The sequence below is a fragment of the Pongo pygmaeus genome, chromosome 4 (assembly GCF_028885625.2).
Source record: "Pongo pygmaeus isolate AG05252 chromosome 4, NHGRI_mPonPyg2-v2.0_pri, whole genome shotgun sequence".
NCBI classification, from domain to species: Eukaryota; Metazoa; Chordata; class Mammalia; order Primates; family Hominidae; genus Pongo; species Pongo pygmaeus.
Genome location: NC_072377.2, coordinates 134412690 through 134427078, shown reverse-complemented (window position 1 = coordinate 134427078; position 14389 = coordinate 134412690). Strand labels below are relative to the sequence as shown.

Sequence of the window (14389 nt, the reverse complement as noted above, 5' to 3'; positions counted from 1 at the left end):
TTTGTAGCCATCGTCTTAAAGTCCAATGATTAGTTATTTGGAACAGATGAGTAACAGGCCAGACAAGAATGGAAATGCAGAAGTGTTCATTACTCTCCTGTGATTCCCCAAAAGGAAAACAAAGCAAAACTAACTTTTAACAAATAGTTTTAAAATAGACTTGATATTTGAATATGGAAAATTGATAAAACAAATTTACACAGTGGTCGAAACCCTGAAGCCAAATTAGGGTCACCTGAGAAGCTTTAAACACTATCTATGCTGCAGGCCTCACCTGTAAGAGATTTTGACATAATGGATGAAGGGTGGGGTCCAGCATCAGAATTTTTTCAAAGTCCATTGAAAGTTCTATTGCGCTGTCAGGAACCACTCTGAATGAACACCTTCCCTATTACAGCAAAGCCCACCATACAAAAAGAAATAGCAATGAAAACCTATCCAATCAACATTATCCCACTCCCATGAGGGGAACAAATAATATAAACATTAAAAGCTGGAAAATAGTAATAATAGTTAACCTTTATGCAGAGTTTATTGTGTGGCAAGCATTATTCTAAGGGCTTCTAATACACTGACCTTTTTATGCCTCACAACAGCTCTGTGAAGTTGGCACTATTTCATGCCTTTCTGCTTCTGCAAAAATAGCTAGTAGTTGCAGAATGCTTAACACCGTGAGACATTACTCTGAATGCTGCTATTTGCATTGACTCGTTTAATCTTCATAACAGCTCTAGGGAGTAAGCACTGTTATTACAACCGGCTCTCTGTTGTAATAACATCCACATCCAAAGATATGGAAGACCTATTGTTCTACACCATTTTATATAAGGAACTTTAGCATCCATAGATTTTAGTATCCATGGGGGTCTTAGAAACAATGCACCTCAGATATGAGGGCTGACCCATTGTAGACAGATGAGGAAACTAAGGCACAGAGAGGTTAAATAACTTGTGTAAGGCCACACAGCTAGTGAATGGCAAAACTAGAGTAAGAAGCCAGGTAATCTAGTGCTAAACCTAAAATACAAAATCCTAGTTATTGGTGTGATTCAACAGGCATAAAATATATTAATATACAAGAAAATTACTAAAAAATGTCTTTATTTTTCTCTTCTTCAAGGGATAGTTATATAAATAAAAGAAGAGGCTTACTTAAGAAAACTCAAATAAGAATAATTTGGTCCTAGTTCTGAGAGAGGTACCAAAATTGGACCCAATTAGAGATATTTTATGACCTATAGTGAAAAAAAACAATTTAGAAGGATGTCAGAGATTAGAAACCCAACTCTATATTAGATTTGAAACCAAGAGATCAGTAGGAAGCCTGACTCCTCCTCCTTATGCACTCCATGAAGACAAGGAAGGCATGTGTGTTGTTTACTGCTGATAAAAACTGCTCAATAAACACATTTGAGCAAATAAAATCATTTAGCTACATAAGATGTGAAATGACTGAATTCTAAGGCAGAACATTTTCAATTTATTTTAACACCATATGTTTTCATATTTTATAAGATACTCACATATTTTAAATATCCTTACTTCATATAACATTTATTTCTGTACAATAGGATATCAGATAATTAAAATACACTGTTTTAATAAAAATGTTGATTTTTCCATATTTTAATTTTTACATGAAAGTTTTACCTTAAAATTAAATTATTATTATAAAAGCAGACCTTTTAAGTAATCATCTCAGTAGCTAGGTGACCACATTTCTAAGCCACGCTGTTTAGAATTCTCTGAACCTCTTCTGTGCTCCTCGGTTTGGGGGCCCATCCTGTCCTTACCTGGTTGGTTTCCTCCATTTGTGGTTGGTATATTTAATATCTACTCTCCTCTTGATTAGCAAAGCTTAACTATAGATCTGCCGTTAATCAACAATACAATAGCCACACTCTGGGTTCTCACCAGAGAATATGCGTATCTCAAACTTCCTGTTGGACAACCTCATATAAAACATTTGAGTGAGACATAACAGCCTTGAAGGGCTCTTTGAAGAGTATTCTAAATTTTAAAACAAAATCAAGCAAGGAACTAAATAATAGTACACTATGACCATAACTGCATTATCTCTAAGTTGAATTTCTTTTGTAGAATTGCCCTTTTGAGTTGTAGCCCTGGCTTCTATTGAGGGAATTATTAAGGAACATCCAAATTAAACCATGCTACTCTATTTATAGAAGTGGTGCTAAGGTTGTGATCTGCTACATCCCTCACAACTTCCTTCTTTTCTCTGGGGGAGATTTCTCAGGTCTCAGTATCAAAAGAAGTTAGAGTTCTCTTTCATGCCAGGAAAACAGGAACCCAACATGTATTTTTATGGTTTTATCATATTTTCTGCATACTTCTCTCTTATTTCTTCACATTTTAATTTTATTTTACTATAAAGTATCTATATTAATATTACACATATTAATTTCTTTAAACCACCACTTTTTGAGACACAGAAACTCTACGAATAAACAAATAGCTTTGCAATAAAAAATAATGAAACTGAAAGAGATGATGACATGTTCAGATACCACTGACTGTGAAGAATGATTAGCATAGCTTTCAAAATTACAAAGGTTGAGTAAAACTTTTTAAATCTCAAAAAATTAATAAATGCATTTCGTTCATCTGTTACTTCCAAAATTGTGCCTGCTTATTTTTTAAACACATTATTTTGATTCAGTTAATTTAGAAACTTGTTATACACTTTCTAAGATAGAGTATCTTTAAACACATAGCATGACTCAAACTGATTTATATGTAGTTAAGCCTCAAGTAGAATGTTGTTTAATGGTTAGGACAGTATTTAAGAGAACATTAGAATTGTGAAGAACTGCAACTCCTCAATTTTTCAGTTTACTTAGGCTTTTTTGTGGTTCAATAATATCAGATAATGACTCATGTAACTCAGTAAGCTGATTTTGTTTCTAATTTCAATGAATTTTTTAACTGAAATGCCTGATTAACAGCTATACCTGGTGCAAAAATAACATGCTATAATAAAAATTAAATGCAATATAGTTATATAGTAGAATATATTTCTCTGTAATTTCAGCATAATTCACTAAATAGAAAAGAGACTAAAGTGAATGTTTCCCAAAACATAGCTTTTTGGAGACCAAGACAAATAAATGGAAAGTAGGAAACTGACCTGGAATTATTTCAGGAAATTAGAATGTTTGTGATCAATTAAAGAGAAAGAATATTCAAAGTTTTTAAATTAATATGAGTATTTTTGTTATCACAGAGCTTATTTCGAATTGCCTGTAGGCATCTTCCAAACTTAACATTTTTCATAACTGTAGTAAATCATCTTCTTGGAAAGCATAAATTGTCACAATTTAGGTGATAAGACATCAGTTAGTGATAAAAATGAACTACCTAAGCCTACAACACTTACCATATCATGCTTCTCCATCAACTCAGAATGCAATTTTATTTTGTATAATGAAGAAAACAGTGTGGAAGAAAATAAGTTTTACAAAATCGATGCATGATGATTTCATCTGACAAGTGGTATGGGAGTGGGAAGAGTAGGTGTGAGAAGCTTACTGCTTTTAGTAAAGTTAAAAACTAAATTGTGACGGAATCAGACCAAGAAAAGATTTTGAAAGACTGAATTTTAAATCAAAATCCCTGTTTTATACTTTTTCATATATATGAATATACTTTGGGGGCATAAACATGTTCATGATTGAGTAAAATCAACATTAGAAAAGAGGGAAATTTGGCCGGGTGCGGTGGCTTATGCCTGTAATCCCAGCACTTTGGGAGGCCAAGGCAGGCAGATCACCTGAGGTCGGGAGTTCGAGGCCAGCCTGACCAACATGGAGAAACCCCATCTCTACTAAAAAAAATATAAAGTTAGCTGGGTGTGGTGGTGCATGTCTTTAATCCCAGCTACTCGGGAGGTTGAGGCAGGAGAATCACTTGAACCTGGGAGGGGGAGGTTGCAGTGAGCCAAGATTGCACCATTGCACTCCAGCCTGGACGACAAGAGTGAAACTCCGTGTCAATAAAAAAGGGAAATTTATATGGAATAGGAAGCTAAGAAGGATGTGCAGCAGCCCTGTAAGAATAATACAGATATTTTAACCTTAAAAATATGTTATTAAGAACTTATTGATAGTTCAGTTTCATATGGTACAGCTTTCTGATATTACTTTACAAGCTCAGGAAAACACTTCCAGAATATATCCTTTTGTGAAATAATGTAATTTCCTAGGGTGTTTACAGACTTTAAGGAACTAAGATTGAACATAAAACATTCTAGTGTAAAATTATCACTTTAAGGAGACTAATGAAAATCTAGTTAGTCTTATGAAATAATTTTTAAAACTACAGATACATATTTTTACCAACATAGAACTCTGCTGTCTTTGAAATAACATTTAATTGAATGAAATAGATATCCTCTTTGGCTCTATTTTACTGCAAACATTAAAATGATAAGTACAAACTATTCTTAAACTGACTCTTAGAAGAAATGCAAAACTCCTTCAAAGGGAGAAGAACAATAATCTGAATTAAAATTATTTTATGATTTGAATATAAGTGATCTTGTTAAAAACAAAATCAAAAAACAAAACTTTCGGTTTTGCTAATACACAAAATGAACACGAATGTATAAATAATTTTTAACAGTGAGAATATTTTTGTTATTTACTAAAAACATATCTATAATAAAATGTAACTATGTTATATGATATACAATTTTAATGGCCAAATTTGTAACATATTAACTCTTCCATAAAGTATTTAAAATATACCTCTCAGTCTCACTGGAAAATCACTTCATTTTCTACAGAATATTATCATGAAACTTGCAATATGTGCATTATCTAGTTCAAAAGATCAAAATTTTTATGCCTGCGTAAGCCAGGCAGGGAAAATAAACGTGAAAAAAAGAGTCTTACAAATAATAAGAGGACATGAAGGGAACTGTAGATTGCCTGCCTCTGCTAAAGGAGTCAAAAAACAAAAACAAAAGCAAAAAACCTTAAAATACTCTATGTGCCAAACAATGTTTAAGAGCCATATGCAGCCTCCCAAACTGCCAGATTGCAGCTCTAGAAAAGCAGTAGCCAAGATAGAGCTCAACCAAAAGTGTGATCTTTGCCAACAGGAGGGGCCAATAAATTCTAACACTTGCAGAGTGAATAGAATAGAATGCATGCTTCATTCAGTTAGTAATCTTTGCTTATAAAGTTTGAGGTATAACCCATGAAGTCTGTTGGTTATTAACATCTGCCATATGGCCTTAAAACAAGATGCCTCAATCCCAAGTGGGAAAGGGGGAATCTCAATTTAGACTCTCCAATGATCACAGGCACACAAAGAACCAGTCTGTGTAAGGCTCACCCTCAACCAAAGGCCTCTTTATTCTGAACAGGTCAGACCATGCTGGAGCCCTAACTGTGATCTACTGTGGTCTGGGTGCACATCCAGTGATCTTTTAAGATATCCGGATTGGCCTATATGAGCACATTAATTTACAAGGAACCTGATGAAAAGCAGTACATATCAAAATACATTTGAAATTTATTTTATCTATCACCAAGCGGAAGGAAATAGAAAAAGTGAGCAGAGAAGACAGAGAAAAAGAGCAAAAGACCAACAAGCAAGACATATTTCCCCAGACCACCTGGGCCTTATTGTGAGAAAGGCCGGAAGCTGCAGATCATTACCTCAAAGACCTGAGGTACACCAGGAGGAGGTTCCCGCTGCCTTGAGAGACAAGCCCCTGGGTGTTCATGAGTTGACTGGAGAATGAGATACTATTCACTTCCTTCCCTACTGAAGATGCCAGAGAAACTCAAAAAAGGGGGCCATTGTTCTGGCAATTAATTTAGAAATCTATACTGTAATTTTTTTCCTTATGTAGATCTGTTTGGGATTCTTTATATATGTATATTAAATAATAACTTGTTAAGTAATATTTTCCACACAACATCCTCAAATTCAGTTATATGTATCTTACACATATTAGGTGCAAAGACTGAAACAAATATTTGTAATGCATTTTTAAAACAGGTGTCCATATTTTATAGTAAGTTTTTTGTTGTTTGTTTGAGACGGAGTCTCGCTGTCTCCCGGACTGCAGTGGCGCGATCTCGGCTCACTGCAAGCTCCGCCTCCCGGGTTCACGCCATTCTCCTGCCTCAGCCTTCCAAGTAGGTGGGACTACAGGCGCCCACCACCACGCCTGGCTAATTTTTTGTATTTTTAGTAGAGGCGGGGTTTCACCATGTTAGCCAGGATGGTCTGGATCTCCTGACCTAGTGATCCGCCCGCCTCAGCCTCCCAAAGTGCTGGGATTACAAGCGTGAGCCACCGTGCCCGGCCCATAGTAAGTTTTACTATTACTGAATCCCTCATATTTCTAAAATACTGCAACATACTGGTTTCTTATTCTTTGCCAAAAAAAGCTTAACTCTCTGAGAATTTATTTTTTATTTTGACCCTTTTGATATAAATGAATCACCCATCCATTACTAATGATTATTAAGTGAAATATATGAATCCATGTTGTATAATATAGTACGTGATATCTATAACATTAGAACAATAAAAACTAACATCTATTGAAAATTTACTATGTGACAGACACTACATTAAGGGCTTTACATGGATCATTTCACCTAATCTTTCCTGAAATGTATGAGATAAACACTCTTAAAATCTCCACTTTCAGTTGAATTACACAAGACTTAAAGAAGTAACTTGCAAAGGACAACTAAACTAGTAAGTCTTAGGATGGTGGCTCAAACCCCAGTTCAAATCCCGCTACTACCTTTCTCTCTGTTTGTCTTTTACAATATATTTTTAATAGTATATACAAACACAGAGAAAGTAATTTCAGTTTAGCAGTTAAGAAGAATACTAGAAGCTTCAATCCTGGATTTTAAAAAAATATAACTTATATTCAAGGAAACTATACAATTATATATTTTATTTAATAATTATTTCAATTCTCTTTCTATAAGATCTGTAAGCACATTCACCATTTTTAAAAGATGACATTCTATCATGAACACTTCATCTATTCAAACTCAAAAATCATGAACATGGTGCCTTAACAGGACTCTCAACTCTGAAAGAACTTTTGTTAGGAGGATAAACCAAAAAAAAAAAAAAAAATCCTAAAATTTGTGAAAGGTATAGACAAAAGAAATTTAAAAATTTACGAAAATTCTATCACAGATAGTGCTTTTAAAAGAACTATGGAAAAAAAATGATCAATTTCATAGCTTTTTTAACCAGCAGATGTAAAATCTCACCTTTACTGAGAATGCCAACCTGGAGTAGAATAGACCAATCTTTCTATATAATATGAACAGTATCATATATGGAGACCATTTCCACTAACATAAAATCCAAATTAGAAAGTGAAGTATGGGATCTGTGAATGTTATACCCAGTTTAGCTGTGCCCCAAGTTATGTACTTAGGTGTCTCATGAAACATAGAACACATTCTAGTATTAAAATTTAGATATAATTTCTTTGTATATGTATCTTTACTAGTTTTGCTAACAATGCTTTTTCACATATCTCTTGGTAATAAAATTTACCATCATTTCTCTATATAAGACTTTTGAGATTTTATATTAGAATTAAATCAATGCCTCCCTTAAATAAATACTGTTTAAATAGCTCCTTTAATGACTGAAATCCCAATACAAAGTAAATTCTATATAATGGCTTAGCAAAACATAAAGTCAACAGTACTTATCTAGAAAATATTTTATAATGCTAGGAAAATATATTGAGACAATTAGTTTAGTTTTATACAGATTCATAAGTCAGTGATGGTCAAGTGTCAGTCTAAATTCAAATGTATTAAGAAAAGTTACGGAAAATGTTATATTCACCAGGTTATAGCCTGTAAGACTTGGAATCTCTTTTGTTTGCTCTTACATCAGTTAATAAAAGGATCTAAGATTGCACTTATTCTAATAGACAGGGTGCACATCTATAATATAACTTCTCTTCACTTTAACCAGAACAAAGGCCTATATTATAAATAAAATATTAAATCAATTTTTGAGCTCCCAATTTTTGTGCATATCTTACTGTCTTGAACATGAATGAATGGAATGCTAGGCGAAGACTAGGCCTTCATAGCAGAATCAATGAGAACTTGAAAAGAGGAACACTTAAACACTATCTTGGTTAAAATTTTATATATTATGTTAAGGTAATAAAGTATCCTATAAAACACAATAATTTCCCATCTATATTGTTAACTACAGATGAGATTTTTTTACTTATCTGTACAAATATTTTTTACTTATCCATGCAAAGTAAATATCTGCAAAACAATAACAGTGTGTAAACAAAATCAACTGAATATGTTCCCCGTATTGAATATTTTTGTCTTTTACTTTGTTTTATAACAAAGGAAGAAATATTTTATTGAGTTTATTCTAGATTACCTGTCTCTAAACCGTAATGTTTTTACATAAATTTTTATCCTAAAGGGTAGTTGTAGGATAGTTTTTACAAATTACCATTTTATTAGCAAAAGAAATCAGCAACATAATCATTTCAAATTTTCATGCCTATTTCAAATGACGAATAAATTTTACTTTCTGTAATGTATAAAATATGTCCCCAAAGTATAAATACCACGAAGTATGAAAGAGAAAGCAAAATTAACTATAGTGAGACTACACTTACAAGAAAAACAAATGAAACTGTGTATTTGGTGACTTCACAGGGAACATATTTTCATAAAATGTTTCTTCTATACTAAGTGACATGAAAAATTTGAAAACATAAGCAAAGGAGTTAAGATATAATTTACAAAGCTGTGCACTCCATAGCTAAAATAATACTAAATTCCAACTACTTGAAAACCAAACTATACTAAAAACAATACATTATTTTAATGTTAAATAGATTTTTACTAAAATTATCTTTTGGGAAATCTATTTTAAATAAAATGTTATTACATTTCAAAATCAATTTCTGAAGAAAAAATCTCAAAGTATTTCATAAAAATGATCACGGCAATAAATAAATAGCTAAGATTATTTAAATAATGGTTCCTCTTCAGAAAATAGCATAAGAATAGACATAAACAAATTTTAGGGAACCTGTCAAAAATACTAAGCAGCTACTGCCCACCATTTAAACTTCTGCTTTTTTCCAGACAACTCATTCCTTTTGTATGCCTAAGGAAATACAGTGATTGCAATTTTGTGAATACATCTACCATAAATGATACACTATTAGTTTACTTTTCTAATACTTTTAAAAATATGTTAAATTTCCACTGGAAAATATCCAAAGAAACTTCAGATTTTAACCATTTAAAAACAAAGAGATGCCATTACACACCTAACCAAAAAAATAAAATAAAATAAAATAAAAAGGCACAGTACCAAATGCTAAAGGCTACAGCTGAAGAGAAGAGTAAAATTAAACCTCTTGTTAGAGAAGGGAAATAGATTCACATGTATATAAGCACCAATAAATCAAGCAGGGGAGGATATAAGCATCTTCCAGAGATGTGGCCATAAGTATAGGCCACTGCTTAAAGTTAAGGGGCATGCTAATAACAAAGTCTCAGACAGGCCTGACACCTAATGAGAAAGTTATCTCCCACTCTTGTATTCCTTAAGGGCTGCTACTATCACTTTCAAGTAAATACAAAGATACAGAGAGAATGAATAGAATCGCTGCCCTAGATTATAAAATGGCATGTACATGTACTATGTGAACATTTTCATCACAGCTCAATGCTTACCTCGTAAGACCAGACACACTGAGTCCCACCAAAACGGCGAACGCATCTTCCTACTTCCACATCCTCATGAGTCGTGTACATTTCTCTAAGGCATTCACCAATATGTGGCACCATCCTCCTGAGAACTTCTCGGCTAAAGATCATGCCAGGTCCTCCCATACAGAAGTTTTCCCCAGGCTCCAGTCCCAACTTTCCAAGCTCTTCAATATTCCCCAGGCCAGTCTGTCCCAGGTAGAGAGGCTTACTGCTGTTTAGTGATCTAAGAAACTCTTCTAATTTATCACCTACAAAAAGAAAGGCAACAATTACTATGTCTCCTTATTTCATAGTCACTTATGTACAAGGTAAGGGACAGAACTTTCAACATTGTGCTTAAAATCCTCAGTCTTACACAACTGAAAAGAAGAAAAAGGCTCTTCCAATATTCTATTATTTTTGAAAGACTAATTCATAGTTATTAATTTAAACATATTAAAATTGTATCAGCTTCTGGCTAGGTCACTGAAAAACCTTAACAGCTCTGACAATCATCAATTTTCTGTAAAAGGTGAAATAACGACAAGGAAAGTAAAGACAGGTTTCTTAGTACATTTGAAGTAACAAAAAGTTCCCAGGAATATAAAATAATATTCAATACTGGTATTTAGCATTGTTTTGGCTGACTCTTAATACCTAATAATTATTTTTTATTCATAATTGGTTTAGTTCAGTGTTTTGCCATTAACTAAACTTCAGTCATATACAACCCACACAGTTTTGGAGGATGTTTAAATCAAACCTGTCTTGAAATTTAATTTGGGAAGGCACCTTTTTAGAAAAAAAAAGTTTGTCAAAAATTAGTGTAATTGGTTTCACTTGCAGTTTGTAAATTCAGAAAAAACGTTTAAAAATGAAATTTTGCAGCTAAAACAGTTGAGAAGCACTTGGTATTCTAACTGATACATTGGAATAAGTAGAGAGTCACCTTCTTCATATTCCCAATCAGCATCTTTACTACCATTTTTGATGAGCACAGCATCTGCAGTCATTATCTTGATCCCATGCCTTGCCCCGTGTATCTCAATGAGTTTCAGCTATTATTGTGTTCTTCATTCAAAACACATTTCATTCTTAATAGAAATTGAAATAATATGTTATTTTAATGTTCTAAAGAACAATCTTTCAAAGTATTAAAACAAATGAAAGAAGTAGGTGCTGTTAATGCATTTTATAAATTCCCTGCAAAATGTGGCAAACTTCTGCCAGGAAACCTTTGTAATTTTGAGACATCCAAGGCAAGGAACTTAAAGTAGAGGAAGCTTTCTTCTTTGAGTCAATCCTAAATATCACTGTTAAAAATGTAATGAGACTATTCTTTATTTTTATATCCAATTATCAATATTTTCTATTCCAACCTGCTCTAGAGTGACTTCCCTCCTTCCAATCCAAAGCCAAGAAATCTCTAGTTATTATGATTACACTAATTCCTTGTGCCAAAATGCAACAGTTTGGGTTTATTGTTTGGCTTTTTGTTCGTTTTTCTTGCATTATGTGAAAAGTACTATCCGAATCAGGAGAAAGCAATGAGGCTATGAGTAGAGGCATAAAATAAGGAAGGGCTGCCCCCCTTTGACCGAGAAGCAAGGAAATGTGGAAAGCACAGAGAAACCTCATTCGGTACAACCCTGCTGCTTCCCTTGCGTTCCTCCCCATATCAGCAACTGGCTGGACTGGAAAGATTCACTTCTCTGACCTAAAGAACTTTGATCCGCTGAGTTTAGAAATTCTCTGTCCAGAGCTGCCCACATTCCGGGAAAAAGACCGCGCCTTTTTTAAACTGACAAAAAAAGTTTTTTCTTGCTGTGGCTGCCTGTGGTTCTGGGAAGGACTTCCAGCCTCTGCTTATCACCGCGGCCACCAAAATGCACTGGAAAGGAACCAATACTAGTGTGTGCTAGTACAGTCTGCTGTTCCCAGGGGTCTGGCTTATTAGCGGGTGCTTTCCTCTTTTCCCCCACCACCAATTCCTTACAACATGCCCATCCTCTCAGGGTTTTATTGAGGTGTGGCGGGGGGATGGGGGACGGCTTGGTGCTGAACTGTAGTGGCTGGAAGGAGCAGCGCGCTGGCACGGTGGGGATGGCGAAGGACTCCCAGTATGTGGAGAGTTGAGCCAAAGGGAAAGGAACACATAGGAAAGGGTCCGGGACAGCGAAGATGATTCCTCAATCTGAGCAGTTCCAAAAGTGCGCTAGATCCAGTTTAAACAAAAGAGCAAGATCCAAAGCCAGAACACTGGATCTCCAGACTGGTTGTAGCCAGCATCCTCCGTCTTCCCTTCCTGCACCAAAGACCACGCCCCTCTGGACCGACTGGGGAAACTACCATCAGCAGGGGCTTTCAGAGGAGGGCAGAGTGGGAATGGCCTTTGGTTTAGCTCTAAGGTCCCTTTTCTAACCTCTCCCACACGGTAAAGACTAAGGGACAAGCGCGAGGCGGCACCGAAAACAGCAAGTGAGGAAGGCGAATAAAGCCAGGCAGGTGTGAGGAGGGTCCAGATTGCAGAAGACGAGGAACGGGCTATGAATTGTGGGCGGATGCAAGGGGTGGGGAGGACGGGCCAGGGCCTGTGGGAGCCCGAAGCACGTGCTGGCAGAGAAGCAGCGGAGGGGCTGGGCAGGGGCTAGGACCGGTTACAGAGAAAGGAGTCGGGGAGACTGGCAGGCTGGAAAGCCGGCGCAGGGAGGTCACCTTTGATGTAGACATCGTCGTCGGCGCGCATGAACCACTCATACTTGTCCAGGTAGTGGTCGTGCATGTACTTGATCATCATGAAGGACTTTTTCTGGGGAGGATAGGAGTCGTCCACACCCGGCAGCGCGATGACAGGCAGGGGTGGCGGGGGCTGGCCGGCGTTGGGGGGCTGCTGGCTGGAAAAGAACTCCACGCGACCGGGGATGAAACGCGCCCAGGTCCGCTGCGCGGCCAGCGCGCGGCTGCCCAGGTACTTCTGCGCGGTCATCACCCCCACGTACAGGAAGTCCCGGGGTCGGGCGCTCGGGGCGGCAGCGCCCCCGTCCCCGCTGCCGTTGTGGCTACTCCCCGGCCGGCCGTCTCTCCGCTGCCCAGCCGCGCCCCCGTCCTCCTCTTCGGGTTCCCCCTCAGCCGCTGGAGCACCGGGAAGCCCCGTCGCGCCCTCAGGCTCGCGTCCTCGCCGCCGCTGCTGCAGCGGAGGTGGCTGCTGCCAGGGGCTGCTTCGAAAACTGGTGATCCCGGGCGCTGCCTCGGGCAGCGGTGGCCCCTGGAGATCCTGGCGCGCGGGGGGCGGCGACTGCTCCTGCCGTGGTCGGGACTGGGGCTGGGGGAGCGGCTGCTGAGCGCCGGCGCGGGGGCCAGCAGCAGAGCGACCGTAGTAGGAGCAGAGGCTGGAGCCGCGTCTCTTCCTCTCGCTCAGCTCCGCCACCCTGGGGGCGATGAGCCAGGACGCGGCGGTGAAGCCCAGCACCAGCCCTAATGCCACGCTCATCCACGGGCGGCGGGAGCGCACAGCCATCGCGGCTGTCCCGGGCGCGGACGCTCGCTGGGCTGTCGCGGCGCGGCGCGGCACGCGGTTCCGCCGGCTCACACCCGCCCCTCCTCCGCCTTTGCGCCCCTAGCCGCGGCCGCAGCCAGCAGCCTAGGCGCCGACACCGGCTGGAGGTCGGAGCGCCGCCGACGCCTCGACTGCCGCGGGCTGCAGCTGCCTGCCGGGCTCCCCCTCAGCTCTGGGCTGGGGCTCCGAGCGAGGGTCGGGAGTGAAACTTCTCCCGGCGGCGGCGGTGGCGGCAGCAGCGGCAGCGAGAGGAGCTGCAGGAGGAGGAGGAGGAGCAGCGGCGGCGGCAACGCGTCCGCTCCTAGGCTGCCACCCTGTCACTGGCGCGCCTGGGCCCTCCCTCCTCCCTCCTTCCCGAGCCCCCGCCCTCGCTCCCGCCTCCCGCTCCCCCCGCCGCCGGGCTCCGAGCTGGCCCGGAGGAGGAGCCGCAGGCGGCACCGCTGCCAGCCGGAGAGAAGCGCGGGCCGCGGTATTTCCCCGTCACCCACCCTTGGACGCCCCCCGTCCGCGCCTCAGTCTAGAGCCGGCCTCCTCTCCGGAAGGAAACGATCCCTGTCGGGCCGCCTCCGGCTTGCAGCGCTGACGCCCCCTCTTCCCTCCTCCCCTAGCTCTTGCTCTTCGTCCCATTTCCCGTCCTGTCCCGCCCCTCCGCTGGCCTCCCGACACTCGTGTCTGGGGGCTCTATGGGCCTCCTCCCGGCGCCTAGGCTCCGCTGACCTCATCGGCGGAGCTCGGGTCCGGGAGCCCCCAGCAAGTTCGTCGCTGTGCCTTCGGGCTCTCCTCCCCCGGCCCACTGCCGGGTACGTCCTGGCGTGACCCTTACCACTCTGCCCCGCCCCAGGTCCGCCAGGGCGCCACTCTTCGCGTTTTCCGTCCTTTCCACGTTGTTCTTACCGCTGCCACTCCGCGCCTTCTCTCTCTAGTCGGTCATTTGTCAGGAAACCAAAAGTCCCATCCCAGCACCTCTCCTCCCAGCCTAACTTCCCTCCTACCTGCATCCTCCACCAGCTTTCCTCAGTCCTTCACAGAAGCACCACTGTCGTTTGGGGTCTCTCGTAAGAAAATCTCT

General features: G+C 39.8%; 1 protein-coding gene across 7 annotated transcripts in view; it reads right to left on the bottom strand.

Moving 5' to 3' along the window:
• Window positions 1-13680, bottom strand: part of CHSY3 (chondroitin sulfate synthase 3) — a 297300-nt gene extending 283620 nt beyond the window's left edge. For 2 of the 7 annotated variants that reach the window (XM_063665478.1, XM_063665477.1), the window contains exons 1-2: window positions 12480-13679; window positions 9750-10033 (exon numbers count right to left, since the gene is read on the bottom strand). In XM_063665478.1, the coding sequence (XP_063521548.1) occupies window positions 9750-10033; window positions 12480-13281 (1086 nt within the window). In that variant the 5' untranslated portion in view covers window positions 13282-13679. Of the gene's footprint in view, window positions 1-9749; window positions 10034-12479 lie in introns of all 7 variants that reach the window. The other 5 variants (XM_063665475.1, XM_063665476.1, XM_063665479.1 and 2 more) reach the window with 5 other exon arrangements.
• Window positions 13681-14389: the final 709 nt, after the last annotated feature.